An 18150-nucleotide genomic window follows, 5' to 3' on the forward strand; every position below is an offset into this window, starting at 1 on the left:
AAAGAGCTGTTGGATTACGAAATACCAAACACTGCAAAGCTCCCGACGCTTAAAACGTACAATGGAACCACCGACCCAGATAGCCACATTGATACATATGAATGGACGATGACGTCGCTAAAGTTTAACGAGAAGTTTTGGTGCACATACTTCCCGACGACGCTCGATGGCAACGTCGGCACATGGTTCAAAACGCTACAACCGGGCAGCATTTCAAACTTCGCTCAGCTCAAGTACCTCTTCCTCACCAACTTCATGCAACTACGTAAATACAAAGGCGATTCTCATTCAGTTATAGGTTGTAAACAAAGGGAGGGGAGACTGTTCGAGAATACTTTACAAGGTTCATAAACTACGCTGGATGTACCGGGGCATGACGAAGGGCTCATTGTTGGTGCTTTCACATGGGGATTCCTGCCTGGGCCCCTCTCGCAAAAACTCATGGGAAAGAAGCCTCTAACACAAGCTAAGTTGAAAGAAATAGTGGAGCGATACCTACGGCAGGAAGATGGTGAAGCAGCCAAGCAGGCCTACTTGAATGCTATGGCGACTAGACATCACCACCCGACCCACACAGATTTCCGGGGGGGAGGAAGACACTATGGCCAAGCAAGAAGACCACCGCCACGTTTCCGACCATTTATTAAAGACGACAGACGAGGTCGCCGCCCAGAAGTATATGTAGTGTCCGAGAAACAGCAGCCAACCAAGTCGCCTAAGAGTCGGTACTGTGAGTACCACAAAAGCAAAACGCATGATATAGCTAGTTGTTCGGTACTAAAGAAGGAGATGGAGGAGAAACAACTTAAGGGAGACCTGGTGGAGGTGGCGCGAAGCCTACGCGCCAAATTCGATGTTGAGAACGCCAAGGGTCCACCCCGCGAAGGAGTTCAGCCCAAGGAGATATTCATGATACGCATCAAAAGAAGTAGGGAGGAACAGCGGGGCGAGCAAGTCATTATTAAACCGTCAGCACACGCGCTCACGTTCTCCATACAGGATCCCCGGTCGGACGGCTGGAAAGGTGACAACCCTCTAATAATACAGGCATCCATCAAAGACGTGACTATCCATAGGGTCTATGTCGACACCGGGAGTTCAGCAGACATCATTTATGAGCATTGTTTTCGGCTCCTTCCGGATCGCTAGAAAGACAATTTGCGACCTACGACGGGTAGGCTAGTGGGATTCACCGGCCACAGCCTGTGGCCATTGGGCACGATCCACCTCCCCTTAACAATCACTAGCCACGACAAGCAGCGGAAGAAGACCGCCATGATAGACTTTGTGGTCATTCGACACTCGGCGGAGCACAACATCATCTTAGGGAGGACTGCCCTCTTGAAGCTAGGGGTCGTACCTTCAACCATGCATGGGATCATGAAATTCGACACACCAAAAGGCGAAGCCACGATTTTGGCCACCCCGCCCAGAGAATTGCGGTGCTATACAGTTATGAAGCCAGCAAAAATAACCAAAGGGCCCAAGAGACCCAGGGGAAATCCTGCAAAGGGGAAGGAGGTAATCAATGAGGGATACCCCGACCAGCCGGTCAATGTTGGAAGCGACCTCTCAAGCCACACAAGAAGAGCACTGGTCGATCTGCTCAAACGCTACAAACATGTATTTTCTTGGACCCCCACGGATATGGTGGGGGTAGAAAGGAAGGTCATGGAACATAAGCTAATGATCAAACCGGAGGTAAAAGAGGTTAAGCAGAAGAAGAGGGTACAAGGAGGAGACCCTAACAGGGCGATCAATGCAGAAGTGTCTAAGCTGACGGAGGTCGGAATAGTAAGGGAGGCGATGTTCCCAACGTGGATTGCAAACCCAGTTATGGTCCGCAAGCAGTATGGGTCGTGGCACATGTGCATCGACTTTTCTGATCTAAACAAGGCATGCCCTAAGGATTGCTACCCACTCCCGGAAATCGATCATAAGGTAGAGTTGCTACAGGGATTTAAGCTAAAATTCTTCTTGGATGCATACAAAGGGTATCACCAGATATTGACGAGCAAAGAAGACGAAGAGAAAACAGCCTTCTATACAGACCATGGCACGTTCTGCTACACCAAGATGCCTTTCGGGTTAAAGAATGCAGGGGCGACATACCAACGGCTAGTCGACTCGGTATTCACCAAGCAAATTGGAAGGAATATTGAGGTGTATGTAGATGATATGGTGATTAAGAGTCCAAATGAAGAAAAGATGCTGCAAGACATCGAAGAGACTTTCAAGACATTAGAGGTGGCCAAGATGAAACTAAACCCAGCCAAATGCACGTTTGGAGTGGAAGAGGGGCAATTCTTGGGCTATTATGTTACTAGACAAGGCGTCCAGCCCAGCCCGACCAAGGTCGACGAGTTCATCGAGACGCCAACCCCAAACTCTCTTAGAGATGTACAAGTCCTGAACGGGAAGCTCACAGCTCTAAGCAGGTTCATCTCGAAATCTGCCGACAAGGCTATGCCACTGTTCCACACCTTAAAGGGATGCATCGAGAAAAACAATTTCCAATGGACGAATGAAGCTGAGAAGGCACTCCAGAGAATCAAGGAAGCACTGTACAAGCTGCCAACTCTGGCAACCCCCATCCCTGGAGAAACATTACAAATGTATCTTTCAACATCAGGCGAAGCGATATCATCGGTATTGGCTGTGGAAAGGGAAGGGGAGTAGAGACCGGTATACTTTGTTAGCAGAGCGCTGCAGGGACCAGAACTCAACTATCCCACGCTGGAAAAATTGGTGCTGGCACTCATCTACGCTGCAAGACGATTAAGGCGATACTTCCAGGAACATCAAATCGAGGTACTCACAAGCTACCCCATTAAACAGATCTTGCTTAAGCCGGAGACGTCGGGTCGGCTGGCCAAGTGGGCAATTGAACTGGGAGAGCACGATATAAACTATCGCCCAAGAACAAGTATCAAAGGGCAGGCGCTGGCTGATTTCTTACTAGAAATTCCTGACGGAGGGAACCCGGCGAAAGAAAAGGTGTGGGTAGTTGAAGAGGCCCCTACCGGCGATGGTTCATGGACCCTGTACACGGACGAAACGTCCAGCAGGGAAGGCTCGGGGGCGGGGCTGATCCTGACTAGCCCAGAAGGAGAAGAGGTAACCTACGCCCTCCGTTTCGACTTCCATACATCGAACAACGAGGCGGAGTACGAGGCGTTGCTTGCAGGGTTGCGACTCGCCAAACAGATGGGTGCGAAAGCTGTAACAGCACTAACTGACTCAAGGCTAGCAGCGAACCAAGTCAATGGGAGTTTCGAGATAAGAGACCAAAGAATGAGAAAGTATATAAAGATGGTAAAGAAACTGGTAGGATCATTCGGCCAATTTACAATCAAGCAGATACCCAGAAGTGAGAACAAGAGGGCAGACGCTTTGAGCAAGCTAGCGTCCACTTGTTTTGACCACCTGTCAAAGAAAGTTTTAGTGGAGGTGCTCCAGGAGAGAAGCATTGATGAACAGCAGGTGAACATCTTGACCCCCACTGGACCCACATGGATGACACCGTTGTAGGGACGAGTCTTTTACTTGAAGGATTATCTGAGCCTCGTCGCATGTGATGGTATCCAGGTGATGGCTAATTGGCATCACAAGGAGACCTTCATCAGCTGAGGACTGTTTTGAGTTGAGTCAGAGGTTTCCCTAGGGTTAGCCTAAGATGAGGTAGTGCTGGAAGCAGAAGTAGTAGAAAGGGACCTGGTGGAGTCAAAGCAATTCCTGAGGAAAGTACAGATAGATGTGGAAGGTAGTATGGGCCCGTACTACTGAAAGCAGAGGATCCGTACTCGATTCGGGAAGGGCCGAGACAAGACCGGGAACCTGGTAGTGCGTGTGTTTGGCCTCACAGCAGTGATCAATATTCTGATAGTGGTTGTGTTATATTTTCAGCATGGTGACGTTGCGAGAGAGACCAGTGGGCGGGTCAGGATCCGGTTCAGGATCAGGTTCGGGCGCGGGATCCGAACCAGTTGATGATGGGTTGCGCGAGTTCATCGCATCGGAGATTACGAGAGGCATCCTTGAGGCGACCCCGGTCATTTTCGGGTCGATCAAGAAGGGGATCATTGAGCTGATGGAGGATCGCCTCCGAGCTTTCAGGAGTGATTTGGCGTCTGGCCAGGCAAGTACGCGCACGCTATCCTTCAAGGACTTAAGAGGGTGTGGTGCGCCGGATTTTCACGGGGTGAAGAACCCCATTACTGCCAGGAGATGGATCACAGACATTGAGTCTGCACAGTTGACGAGCTTCTGCCCGGATGGGTCGAAGGTCCGCTTTGCGGCGGCATGTTTGAGAGACAGAGCTAGAGATTGGTGGGAGTCAGTTGGAGACTCATTGGGAGCCTCGGTCGTCGAGACTATGACCTGGTCAGACTTTGTGACCAGGTTTAGGGCGGAGTTTGCACCGGCAGTGGAGCTTCAGCAGCTGGCCAGAGAATTCCTAGACATGAGACAGACGACAGAGTCGGTGGCGGAGATTACTGCCAAGTTTCGGGAGAGGGCCCTATTAGTTCCTCAGTATGCAGGGGATGATGAGATGCAGAGGACCCGCTATCATGACATGTTGAGAGCGGAGATTCGGGAGCATGTCAGCTTCTCGGCATGCCCGACCCTGGACTCTATGATTGCCAGAGCTAGGGAGAGGGAGATCGATCTGGAGCACATTGCGAAGAGGAAGTCAGATCAGACATTCACATTGGAGGGTCCTGGGAAGAGACCCAAGACTTCAGATCAACGATTAGTGGGTCGGCAGGGCCGAAGTCAGTGCAGCACGTGCGGGAAACCGCACGAGGGAGTGTGTCGTTCCAGGGGTTCCGGCTGCTACAAGTGTGGCAGTGATGGTCACGTCAGCAGGGACTGCCCACGGGGGGGGGGGGGGGGGGGGAAGCCCATTATGTTTTCACTGCAATCAGGTGGGCCACAAGAGGACCGACTGCCCGATGATGAGGGGAGGAGCAGGGAGTGTGCCTGCCCCAGAGACTATGAGGATTACGGATGGGCGAGAGGGTAGTGTCATGCATTGACAGATGCGGAAGATCTGGATTACAGGAAGAAATGTTGCAGGTACGTATCTATGGCTATTTTCATTCCTAGGTGAATTAGGGAAGTTTTTACCCTGGAATCAGGCGATTTTATGTATGACTTGTCTCTCTGCTTGTATGTGGATTGTATTTTGGAATTGTCATATGCCAATTGCATGCCAGGAGCTATTAGTAGCTAGTGTAAGTCATCTTTCACTTCGGGTTCGAAGTGTTCAGTATCATCTCGGTAGTTAGAGTGGGCTAGAGACGGATCGCTAGCAGGGATAGGGCGATGGTGGTTATCGTGCCTATCGGGTAAGGAAGGAAGGAATGAAAATCTTCGGGTTTTCGCCGGCAGTAAGGACTTAGTTGAGGCTAAGTGGGGGAGAAACAATCAGGTTATGGGAGTAGAAGGGGTTTTGAAACTAGGTTAAGTTTCGCTCTCCTGTTAGGAAGAAAGACGGCTCAGGTGACTGTATGATTGGAGGATAGTGTAAGATGGAAGTTGGGAAAACTTGCCAATTGTGAGATCTCATTCTCGAAATTTCTGGTCGCGGACTACATAGGAATCGGTTGGGAGTTCCATTTGGGGACATGAGTACCATTTGGGAGTACTCGATTGTGTTGTGTGATCAACTGTGGGTTAGTCGTAGCATCCACTAGCAGCTAGACAGTGGGGAAGGGTGTTGTCAGACTACCGGATGGCCGTAGCATTCACCAGTGGCTAATAGTAAGGGAAGTATATTAAGACTGCGGTGTGGTCCGCAACAATCGTATGTGAGTATGGTTAGACTGCGGTGTGGTCCGTAGCATTAGACTAGTAAGACTGCGGTGTGGCCCGTAGCATTAGATTAGTGAGACTGCGGTGTGGCCCGTAGCATTAGATTATCAAGACTGCGGTGCGGCCCGCAGCAATCGAATGAGAGTATGGTTACGCTACGGTGTGGCCCGTAGCACTGGCTTAGCAAGACTGCGGGGCGGCCCGTAGCTTTGATTGGCTGGCAGCGTAGAAGTGTTGTAAGACTACGGGGTGGCCCGTAGCATTCATCGGTCCCTATTTGTTAGGGCGAATGTATCAAGTGTATGATTTAGTGGCAGAGTGGATTGAGCAGTTATTGGTGAAGTTTCTTCGAAAGTCGCTCGGAGCGACTAGGAGTTGAGCTGGGACTAGCGACCGGTGGGAGCCGGTAACCCAGATATTGGTAGATTGGTAGGGACCAAGGTGGTCTCAGTTCGTCCAGAAGGCAGACGAGGAATGGCAGGAATATCCAGTTAGTAGTAGTGCGGGAAGGCGGGTTATGGTGGAATTCAGTTAGTTGAGTCGAGGGGTGCTCGACACCAAGTTATGACAAGATAGGAATGTCAGTGGTTACTGGCGGTAATGACCCGTACTGGATTTAGCGGGAATAAGGGATTGGTGAAGATAGGATCTTCACAGTGACTGAGGAGATAGTTGTTTTTGGAGCATCGCCTTGGGAAGGCAAGGGAATTGCGTGAGGAAAGAAGGGGTGGACCCCTATAGGTTCAATTGCGGTACTCGGAAAGTACCAGAAGGATTGTCGGTTGAGTAAGTTGTGTTTCTGAGTTGATCAGTGTCAGGTTTGACCCGAGGTTTAACCGCGAGGTTTATGTTAGTCAGAACGACCAGGTGGAAGACCAGCGAAGGTAGGCAGCTGGTGTTGGGATAATCAGTGGGTATTGAAGGCGGATCGCAGGCGGTGGGCCATGGCAAACTTCGAGGACGAAGTTTAATTTAAGTGGGGGAGAGTTGTAACACCCAAGTTTTGAGGACCAAGAAAGGAAAGAAAACACTAAGTTTAGGGGTCGACTCGGCGAGTCCAAGGAGGGACTCGACGAGTCCGAACGGGATCCGGACCGAGGAGTAAGTGACCGACTCGGCGAGTCGGCCAAGGTGACTCGGCGAGTCTGGTCTGTGCGAGGAAAACCCTAATTTCGGGAGTTGTATCCTATATAAAGGGTGTTATGTCCCTCCCTCAGCCCCCATATCACTCCAGAAGACCTGTAAACCCTATAATTCGTGTGAGCTTCCATTATTGAGAGAAATAACTTTGGGAGGAAGGAAACTTTGGAGAGAAACTTGAAGATCAAGAAGGTTGCTTCAAGGGAGAAGTGTGTGCTCGAGATCTACTTCAGTTGTGTTCATCTTGGAGGTATTAAGCTGCCATTTTCCCTTCTTTGCATCTAGATCTATTTTTGTCATGAGATTTGGGGGTTTTATGGTTGTTTGAGACCCAAATCGGGTTAGGGGCTTAGATATGTTGTTGCTACTTCAGATCTGTTGTTGGGTTGGTCCATTATGTCATAAAGCATCAGGAGATGAGTAGTTGGTGAAGCCCTTGTGTCCTTAAACCAAACCCTAATGTGTTTTGAGCCTAGATCTCTTTAGTTATACGTAAAGTTTGCAACTTTACGTAGGGATGGAGAAGGCCTTCAAAGTGGGTAAAGGAATATTTTTTCTAAGGAATAGGAAAGATGTAACCCTAGTTGGTTGATGTTCCATCGAGTATGTTGCACCCTAGAGTACTTAGAGTACGTCTATCCATGCTAAGTGACATGAGAATTGATACTCAGTGTATTTCTATGTTTAAAGACATGAGTTTAGTACTCGACATATATAGAATTTCATGCATAAGTGACATGAGCTTAATACTTAGTGTATTTAAAAAACCCGCGGTTAAATAATAATGCAATTGCTGATCTCTCATACTTAGTGTAATAATCTCCAATGATTGAATGACGAGTGCTAAGTGCATTCAATGTGAACACTTAGTGTGTCAATGGTAACAAAAACAAGGCAAAATGTTTGGCACATCTTGAGCAATATGCAATAAAAGAATAAGCCAAGCACAAAACAAAAAAAGTAGATAGTAGATAATGCTTAGTGCATGTCAAACACACACACACACATATATATATATATATATATATATATATATATATATATATATATATATATATATAAACATTGTTCTTAGCAGTTCAACCATTACAAAGCAAAACACATAGACTAAACAAAACGAATAAATATTATGGCTCCGAACCATCACCAACAACCTTATCACCAACCACAGCCCCCTCCACAACATCATCCTCACCTACTTTCCCAGCCAACCCACCAGAAACTTCCCTATCATCCACCACTTCATCAACATCATCACCTCTAACACCTGCTCGATCATCACCACTAACACCACGATCTTTCCCATTCCCTCCCACATCAATGTCATTCACAAGCACCATCTCACGACCTGCAGCATCCTCAGGAGTGCTCTTTGAACCAAAAGAACACAACTCTCTCAAACCATCAATACCCATCTCTCCCAGACCCAACAGACCTGCGTGATCCATGCTAGCGAAGGACAAGAGAGCATCACTTACACTAACCACAGGCCCGACAGACAGCGAACCAGCACCCGCCTCCCCACTTTCACCACCACTTGAGGTTTTCTGGACAGATTCAACCCCAGCCATATATGCAGCATGGCGGATAAGACTGATAGCATTGGTAAAGTCAGGATGCTCTATCAGCTTATCAACGATACGCACAACACTGATTTGCAACAGCCAATCCAAGTCTCGACGAGCAGCGCACACATCTGCTTGCAGCGACGACACAAGCTTGTCACGGTCAACGGTGTCACGCTCGAGACTTTCAACTTGGATCATTAAACCTTCATTCATTTGAGTGAGAGAATCAACCTTGCCCTCCAATGCAGCCCTAGCCTCATCAAGAACATTCTTCTCAGACGCCAGGAACTCACATTTCTTTTCAGTTAAGCGAAGATCGTCGCCAAGCTCACCCAGGCGGTGCTCCAGGCTTGCCACACGCGATCCACAGGTGGCATGAGCGGCCTCCATCTCGCCAAGGCTATGGATGCGTCGGGAACCTGCAACAAGATAGAACATCGTCTGCGCAGCAGCATAGGCCATGTTGTGAGCAAGGGCAGGGCTACCCATCGCATCCATATCCCCCACTGCAGCTGGAGGGAAGGCATGGCGCGAGAACTCCAAGGCATTGGCACGAACAGAAAGACGAGAATCGTTGCGAATATCCCAAGATGGCACAAAAACCGTCGACCCAGAAGCACCATCACCAGGGCCACCATCTTTGGAGACTGTAACTGGCCCGTGGGGACCGAAGCCTTTTGTGGGAGAAATCTTGGAAGGGACAAACGAAACACTTGGAGAAGGGATTGAAGAAAAATCTGAAAAAACGGGCTGTTCATTCGCCCTATTGACTCCCTCAGACTGTTGCACGTCATCATCGGGAATCACAACCACGCCAGCGGAGGTGGAGCTCACTGGTGTGGAACTCATCGAGCTCAACAGACAAGAAAAGTTGCGCCTAGTATGCACCCTCTTGGGGGCAGGAGGAGCACCAGTCACCGGCTCACCCATCGCCTGCATAGCTTTCCGTTTCGCCTGCATCCGCCGAACGTCAGCAATGATACCCTCTTTGCTGTCCTCACCGTCCTCCGGGGAAGAGGAAGGAGCACCGCCCGTTGGAATAACATAGGAAATTGGGCGGGAAAGCAACAGATTTCCCTCAGACACTGACGAGCTCGCTGGAGGGACAGGAGGAGTAAGGGTGTTGAGATGATCTGCCCGACGAGGAGGGGGAAGACGCTCGAACAGATCCACCTCACGAAAGTCCAGTTTTCCTCGATAGCGTTTACGCAACACCTCATCCATGGATAAGGAAGACTCAACACCTAAAGAAAAGTAGAATGAAATGTAAGTCACATGGAGGCGGTTAAGAGAAACACCAAAAAAGTAAAGTAAAGAGAGAAACAGCACGAATGCGACACTCACCATCAATGACGGAGTAGAACACCGCCATCTTGCCACGCCGCCTCCAGTAGGGGCTCATCCCTACCCCGGACAGAAGCGCTTCGGAGTAATCTTCAGCGGTTACCTGCACACTTTTTAGGTAATCAGCGACTTCTTGATTGTAAGGGAAGAGCTTAGGGATAGTATCGGCGAAAGCATTGGCACGGTAACGACCACTCCCAACCAGTTCCTGATTCACCCACAACCACTTGTCTTGCCAGTTCTTGGGGGTGCGCCCATCAGGAACTAGGGCATGTCCCCCTCGCCGGGCCGAAAAAGTACACTTATCTCCGGTAAGGCAGAACCGGAAGAGGAACTTAAAGACGAAGTAGTCGGGAACATACCCATTGGCTTTACAGATCATCTCGAAGGCAACCACTTTGTTGACAACATTAGGGGTCAACATCTGAAGACTACAGCCATCCTTCTGAAGAACCTCCTCTTGGAAATCTGTCAAAGGAAATCGTATGCCAGCATCTAGGGTTTTTAGGAAAACCCCAATTTTTACAGGGGGGAAAAGAGATGCTAGAGTCGGTAGAGGGAAATTCCACACCTTCTAAAGGAGACAAGCCATAAGTGGCCTCCAACTGTTGATACTCGACGGCATAAGGGACAATTCCGGGAAGATTAGCCATGAAAGGAGAGAAAAGATGAATACGCAGGGAAAAAAGGGAAGAAATGGCGAGAATCGTTCTCTATAAATCCCCTTTAAAGGAAGAGGAAGAGGTGGGACATTTAAATGTCTGACACGCTGACGTAACCGTTAGCAGTCATGCGGAGTCACGTCGCCATTAAGAGCGGAGTAACGACGGACACGCGTCAATTAGTTAGGTCCAGAACGCCGTAACTAGCGCGGCAACGCTACGACTACTAGACTGGGGGACTTGATAGTGTGCCTAGGGCAGCACAGCAGAACCGCGTCCAAGCCCTAGAGCCGGGCACACCAGCCAGGCTCAGCCCAGCAGGCTCAGCGCCCGCTGGAGCCCCCGGGAGCGAAACAGACAGGCGGAAGGCTCGCGCCCGCCAAGTAACGCTCCTTGCTCCAAGACAAAAGATACGATCAGGAGACAAAGGGCAGGATCAGAGCATTACTGTCGGAGCCAATGAGAGCGCTCTAGCGGTTGAGGGCGCACGACCCTCCAATCAACGCCTCTGACCTTGTCTCCTCCAAAAGTGATCCAGTCTGGTACGGACCAGGCAAGAGCGCTAGGTATAAAAGGATGTGCACACAAGACCATCGAGGTAAGCTCTCTAACCGATCTTGAGAGAAAAAACACAAACCCTAAATTCATCCTAACTTGACCGTCGGAGCGTTCTCCCGGGAACCCCTCCCGGGAAGCGGCTGACGGCCCTTGTTCTTTGTGATCTTGCAGTTATAATCAGGCAGCCAGGAAGATCTCATCCCAGAGTCAGAAGCAAGGTCTCATCCGGGACAAGGTTCCATCAAGGACATTTTGTAATTAATCCAACCGCATTGTTAAATGTCTCGTCACTTCAATTTTTGCTCTTCTTAGAATGAACACTTGGTGAAGTCTCATCATGTTGCACGGCTGTACTACGGCTAACTTCCTCCTAGTATAGAAAACCATCATCTGAATCTTGTGTTTCGTCTTTTAAGTTCACCTCTTGTTCCATCTTAGTGAAATCTCTAGCTCTGTTTCCTTGAGCATGGTCTTTTCCAAAAAAAATGCAAAGATCTTCATAATAAGGAAATGTTTTGTGTGTCCATCTAGTCGTTTCTTTATGTATATGTTTACCAGCATGATAATTCATATAAAAACAAAAAGAAAAATATTTCCATTTAGTCGCTTAATTATTAAAATGTAACTGTAGTTACACCTCCCATATTGGATCCTCAGCAGTATTGCAATGCTTTTTGGAGTCATAACCAAAATTGCTTGTGTTTGAATCGTTTACCATATCAAAGCCACATTGCCAATCTTCTTCTTGGTTTTTATTTTAGATTCAACATGTGGCTTACCCAAAAGGCCTGAGTTCGGAAGTGATTGTTTCAATGCCTGCTCAAGGTGTTGCAAATAACCGAATTTGAAACCATTGTCGACTTTAAACCCTTCAACATTTCTCATATTCAACAACACCTCAACTAGCTTCGCTTCTTCATTACTTGTCCATGGCCTGTAATTTCTAATTTGGCTTGTCAGTTGTCATACCTATAAACATAACAAACATCAATAAATAAGCAAAACAACATTTTTTTATAAAATGGATAAGCAAAATAACAAATTGTCTAATACAATGATAACCAAGAAATACAATAATTTGTCCAACATAACGATAAACAAATAATACAACAAGATAGATAAACAAAATACCAATTTAATTGGTTGCTCACCTAAATGTAAACATAGTCTAGGCCAACTTATCTTTAAACATGGTCCATTCATTTGAAGTCCCGAAAAAAATAATAGTATCCATTCATGTCCAATATATTCAGTTCCATCATCCTCATCACACTCGTTGTCAAATGGATCTACTCCCATTTCTTGTCTTATGAAGTTATGTAGGAAACAACCTGACATTATGATCTTATTTTTTGTTTCAACTGGATAATACTAATTTCCCTTTAACATTCCCTATCTATCTTTCAAAATGTCAAAACATCGTTTGATAACATTTATTGTCGATGAATGTTTCAAGTTAAAGAATTCATATGGTATAGTTGGTTGGTGTCCATGACGCCATTCATTTAAGTGATATTGTTGTCCTCAATAAGGCGCTAGAAAACCCTCTCCATTTGTGTATCCAACATCAACCAAATAATAACTTGTAGATATGAATTATAGTTAATAACCTATTAATAACAATTTATAAATAAGATGTATACTTCAAAAAAAAGATTTACATACCTGGTTCTGGAACTTTCAATGCTTGTGGTCTAAGAAGAGCATCTCGAAGAACTCTACCATCTTCGAGCGACCCCTCCCATCTCGTTAACACATAGATAAACTGCATATATTGGGAACAAACCCTTATAATGTTTGTTGCGATGTCAATCTTTCTTGTTCTATGTTCAGGTTTATCTTCGGCTGGAATTATACATTTTATATATGTTCCATCTAAAGCTCCTAAACAATTCTTAAACCACTTTCATCTTTGATTGATAGAGTTATCGGGAACATGTACGGGTTTCTTAAGCAAATGGGTATGCAATGGTATGAGTGCATTACAAAATCGAATAAAATGCCTACTAATAACACGATTCTTAACATTGTGAGCAATAATATGCAAAAAAAAAAGCAACTTGTTCATCAATATCCATATTCCTACTTGGTTTTAGGCCTCCCAATGTTTCAAGCATAAAACATAACTTAGTAAAATACATTCGAGGCATCCTAAATTGTGATGTAGACATGATGTCACTCTCATAAACGTATCTATGTAATATTGAGTATTGATCAACATTTGAAGAAATATGTTTAATACGTTATTTATCCTTATGCTTTTTTTAACATCATTAACAAAAGGACCACAACAACGTGCAAAACCACGTTCCACCATGTTAAAATCAATGAAGTTTGTCTTTAACTACAATTGCGTGTTGTTAAACTAAGTCGGGACATTTTCCTGTAAAACAAAAAAAAAAGGTATATATATATATATATATATATATATATATATATATATATATATATATATTCTGATTTCTCATGCCATTGATAACAAAATAACAAAATGACATATATTAAGGGATTGTTAGGTTCGATTTCAACAACAAGATGATATAATCTGATTACAACATATTTCTAAAATATACTTTTATAATGTACAACAAGTTATTTTCACATAAGAAAAATGAAAAACTTTATCACAACGGTTTTTCTGTTCTATCACAACAACGATTGAAGAGAAAGATGGGGATTTTTTTTCCAGATTCTAATAGTAGCAGCGAGGTCACAGTAGCAAGATTGATAGCAACGATTTCAGAAAAATGTTATTAGCAGCAATTGAAGAAAAAGAAAGGTTTTTTTTTCAAATTCCCATTAGCAACGATTGTCGTAATATCCCTGTTTGGGGTCGACTTCCAGGGGCATTTTGGTTCGATTGAAGCTAAAGAGAAAGGGAGATGGAGATATAGATACAGGGAGAAAGAGAAAGATAAATCATATGCGATGAAGTTCATCGGAAGTCCCCTATGACGAAGTGGAGAAGACACGCATAAAAGGTTGTCGGCTGAACGAATGAGAAGAATATGATGTTAGGTTTATTGATGAAGTGAGGGCAAAATTGTAATATGCCACTTTCCTTGTGAAGGAATGAACTTTCCTTCAAATGAAGGAAAAATATTTCATTTAGGATTCCTTTTGCTTCCATTAAAGCCGAACCAAACACATAAATTTGATGGGATTGTAATCCTTTTCCTTCAAAATTCATTCAATTACTGCCAAACAAACAGACCCTTAATTTCATGTAGGGTATATTATTGGAATGGTCTTACATTGTTTGAATGAAATTATGTGTTTTGTTCTTATACACAACATTTTTATCTTTTCAAAAAAATATATATGAAAGCGAAAACCACGATAGTGATCTTTAATGAGATGTTGGCGTGGAGGGGAATACCGCCCCAATGATGGAATGCCTAGGGCCACAGGGTGCCATGCAAAAATCCTCTCTCATTTGGTGCCTCTTTAACGATGTGAATAGAGATAACATTGCCCCTCTCATATGGTGGTGGAGTGAAGATGAAGATGGTGTTGATGTGGTTGTGGTTGTGTGAGACGTGATAAGTAGGGGTGAGCAAAATCAAACATGCAAACCGAAAAAGCAATAAAATCGAAACTAAACCAAAACCATCAGTTTGTTCAATTTTCAAAAACCAAAAATATTTGTTTTGGTTGTGGTTTTGGGAGAAACTGACTCCTTCTGTATGAACCAACCCAACCCCATAAATAGGCCTATAATACATATTTATGGTTATTTAATATTTAATATATACTTTAAAAATAAAATAATAAAATAAGGAACTAACTCGGTAAGTAAGGATTGAAGGTTGGTGTTCTGATGATATCTTCATTCTTTTGTTGTAATGGATTGTTTCTGTTTTACTTCGATAGTTTTTTTCATGTTTTGGTGTAAACTTCTAAACTTGATAGTTTTAATGTCTACTTGAACTGTTTAGTTAATTTTAGTGCTTTTTCTATTGGTTTTAATTTACACTTGGAACGGTGGAAATGAATAGGATTTACTTTGTTTACATTTTTTGGATGGGTTAAAACCTATAACACATGAACTTATGGTTTAAACCTAAAAACCGAACACATTTAGAAACCAAACCCAATGGATTATAAAAAACAAAATTAGCGAGTTAGGTTTAGTTTTACCCCAAAATGGATCATGATCACCCATAGTGATAAGTGTAGGTCCTATATTCTTCAATGAGAAAACTCATGACTTGGCTTCTCTTAAAATTCATGAATATGTACAAATCCTCTCTCATTTGGCACTTCTTCACGACGTAAATATAGAGAGCACCACCCCTCACAACCTTATTTAAATATTCATCTCTAAGAGACAATAAATGTGAGTTTATAGATAAGGGAGGAAATAGGTGGAAGGTATATGTGTTATCTTCTTAAATGAGAAACCAGTGAGTTATTTTCTCTTGAAAATTCATGAATATATAAAAAAAAAAAACAACTTTGAAATCAAAAATAAAGAAATCAATGATTTTTAGGAAAAATTAGACTAAACATTATAAATGAATTATTTAATGATTTTAGGGAAATTAATTAACTAAACATACTATTAATTGAAAATAACCACTTTTTTCAAGTTTTTGAAAAATGAACACTTAGTCTGGAATGCAGTATTCCAGAGTCGTTAAGGTCATTCTAGAGTTGGCGATGATTAGTAGAAGATTCATTAGGGATCTTACACTCCTACATTTTGGACTAAAAAGGTGTATTATTGATCCCTTATCCGAAATGTCTGTATATTTTGGACTAATGTTCCAAAGTGTTAATATTAGGGCATTCTTATTAAAATTATTATTGCATAAAATAAATACAACACTTGGATACTAACAAATGAGTTCATATAAATATTTTTTAGTGTACATGTTCCTAATGGATGGCAATGGGTGTGAATCGGTGAATCCATGTAATAATTGCTCCAGACTACACATGTTTTGGTGTAAATTTAAGCAATGATATCAACTTTTATGGGTTAATTGTGTTGGTTGCTTCGAAGTCCAAGTTACATCCTCATCAAATACGTTTATCTTTTCAACGAACCTTAATCAAACATAGGTATGCATAGTAGTGTCAAATGTTTTCTTAATTTTGTTAGTAGCATGCCTCCTAACACAATATAATTGTTTGTTGTTAATCATGTTATGGAAAGTGATATTAATCTATTTTCAGGTGAAAATTGTTATCGTCGCAATGGATCTTCTAGTGTTGGGAGTAACCAACTTTGTAAGTTATCACCTACAACAATGAACCATGCCCATTCTTATAATTAGTATGTACACGGGGTGAAGCTACATATACATGTAATGTTGTTGGTGATGATGGTCCCACATTTGATGTTGATGAATCTGCAGTCGAGAATGCAAAACTAATTTTTGTTGATGATGGTAATATAATTCCACAAGGAGACCTATTGGAATAATTCAAGATCTTCAATGAATTTTTTGGGGATGATATTGAATCTGAAAAGGAGGAAATTGAGCCCCGACAAGCCTGTAGGAAAATTAACCTTATTATTTTTTAGATTCTAAAGAAATTAAAAATTCAGCGGGGGATGCATGAACCCTTACCGTTGCTCGAATTTTCAAAATAAAAAACATAAATTTTATGTAGCCCACAACCATTCATTGTATGTGAAGTTGTTTAAGATGTTTAAAGCAAATGAGACCTTAAACTTAATTTGGATTCAAATGTTTCCCATTTTTTGATGCAATTGGATTCATCATATATGTGATGTTATGCATAAAGGCTCTATATATCGTATGCTAGGAGCATGACAAAGAGATACCATTATAATTCGGGAGTAAATCATAGGATGACGGATAGGAATATTCTTAAGTACTTATGAAGAACTAAATAGATGTTTTGCAACATCCATAAAATTCATGAAAATTTTAAACTTTTATAACAACCCAAAAGTCATAATTGTTTACAAATAGTTTATGTCAACATTAGAGTAATCCCAAAATCATGAAACAAAACATGAGGAGGTGCACGATCATGCCTTCGCCTTCCCGTGATCCTCTGAGGTACCTGGAACATAATCCAAAACTGTAAGCCCAAAGCTTAGTGAGTTCCCTAAAGTACCAACACAACAAATAACACATAGGCAATAACAACATATTATGGGTTGGATCAACCATCGGGTTGGAATTGTTGGATTAGTGTCTAAGTCCATAACTATTTTGGTATGTACTTGACCCGATGGTGCATGGTCCTTTTGGGTTGCCTTCACCAAAGCAACTTGATAGGATGAATTATGGAGATAAAGGATTAAATATGATTTATTAATATATTATGAGAATAATATATTAAAGGAGAAATCATATTGTTTAATTAATATTAGTCAATAATTAATTGGTAATTAGTTTTGTGACTAAAAGAGATTAATTAAACTTAAGGGTTTGGAATTATAATTATAGGATAATTGCAATTTGGGCCATGGATTGCCTTGTATTAAGGGGTGGACGAATTCTATGGGGAAACCCATAAGGAAATCGTCCAAGGCCTTAATTAAAGGAGTCTATGTGTTGCTTAGGGATTAAGCATCCAATTTAGGGTTTCCTTATTAGATAACCTTAATAGCCTCACTATATATAAGACCCTTATGACCCAAAAACGTGTAGAAGCATCCTTCTAGGGTTAGAACACATTTTGGGCAGCCTCCATCCTCTCTCCTCTTCATCCTCTTGCTTATGGTGTTTGTGAACCATTAGAGGAGTGACAATTGTGACTCTAAGCTTTCTAAAGTCAATACAAGGAGATTTGGGATTGTTATTGCTACATAACAATCAAGGTAACATCTTAAACCTATTCTTATGTTAATATGATTACTTGAATGCTAGAATTAGGGTTTATAGTCTTGGATAACTTGCATGTACAATAGAGAAACCTAGATCCAAGCATTAGGGTTTGTATGGGCATATAGGATGTTCTTAGGACCAAAACCCATCAGTGGTATCAGAGCCTAGACTGGTTTCTATTGTATTGATGCATTGTATGATTAAAAAATTCGATTTTTGTGTTTTTGGAGGCTGGACTCGCCGAGTCCA

At 43.3% G+C, this 18150-nt stretch overlaps 1 protein-coding gene across 1 annotated transcript; it reads left to right on the forward strand.

The window, feature by feature from the left end:
- The first annotated feature begins 1275 nt into the window (after positions 1-1275).
- Positions 1276-3531, forward strand: LOC145089678 (uncharacterized). Its single transcript, XM_079028081.1, has 2 exons — positions 1276-2649; positions 2797-3531. Exons 1-2 carry the CDS (start codon positions 1276-1278, stop codon positions 3529-3531), a joined length of 2109 nt encoding a protein of 702 aa, XP_078884207.1.
- Positions 3532-18150: the final 14619 nt, after the last annotated feature.

Source organism: Lactuca serriola, chromosome 2, assembly GCF_051521515.1.
Source record: "Lactuca serriola cultivar US96UC23 chromosome 2, Lser_US96UC23_V15, whole genome shotgun sequence".
Classification (NCBI taxonomy): Eukaryota; Viridiplantae; Streptophyta; class Magnoliopsida; order Asterales; family Asteraceae; genus Lactuca; species Lactuca serriola.

Excerpts from the sequence above, each read along its gene's own strand:
- LOC145089678 (XM_079028081.1), top strand. The coding sequence starts at position 1,276 with ATGATAGACTTTGTGGTCATTCGACACTCGGCGGAGCACAACATCATC. Across the intron at positions 2,650-2,796 it reads CAGGCGAAGCGATATCATCG|GAACATCAAATCGAGGTACT; the intron begins GTATTGGCTGTG and ends CGATACTTCCAG.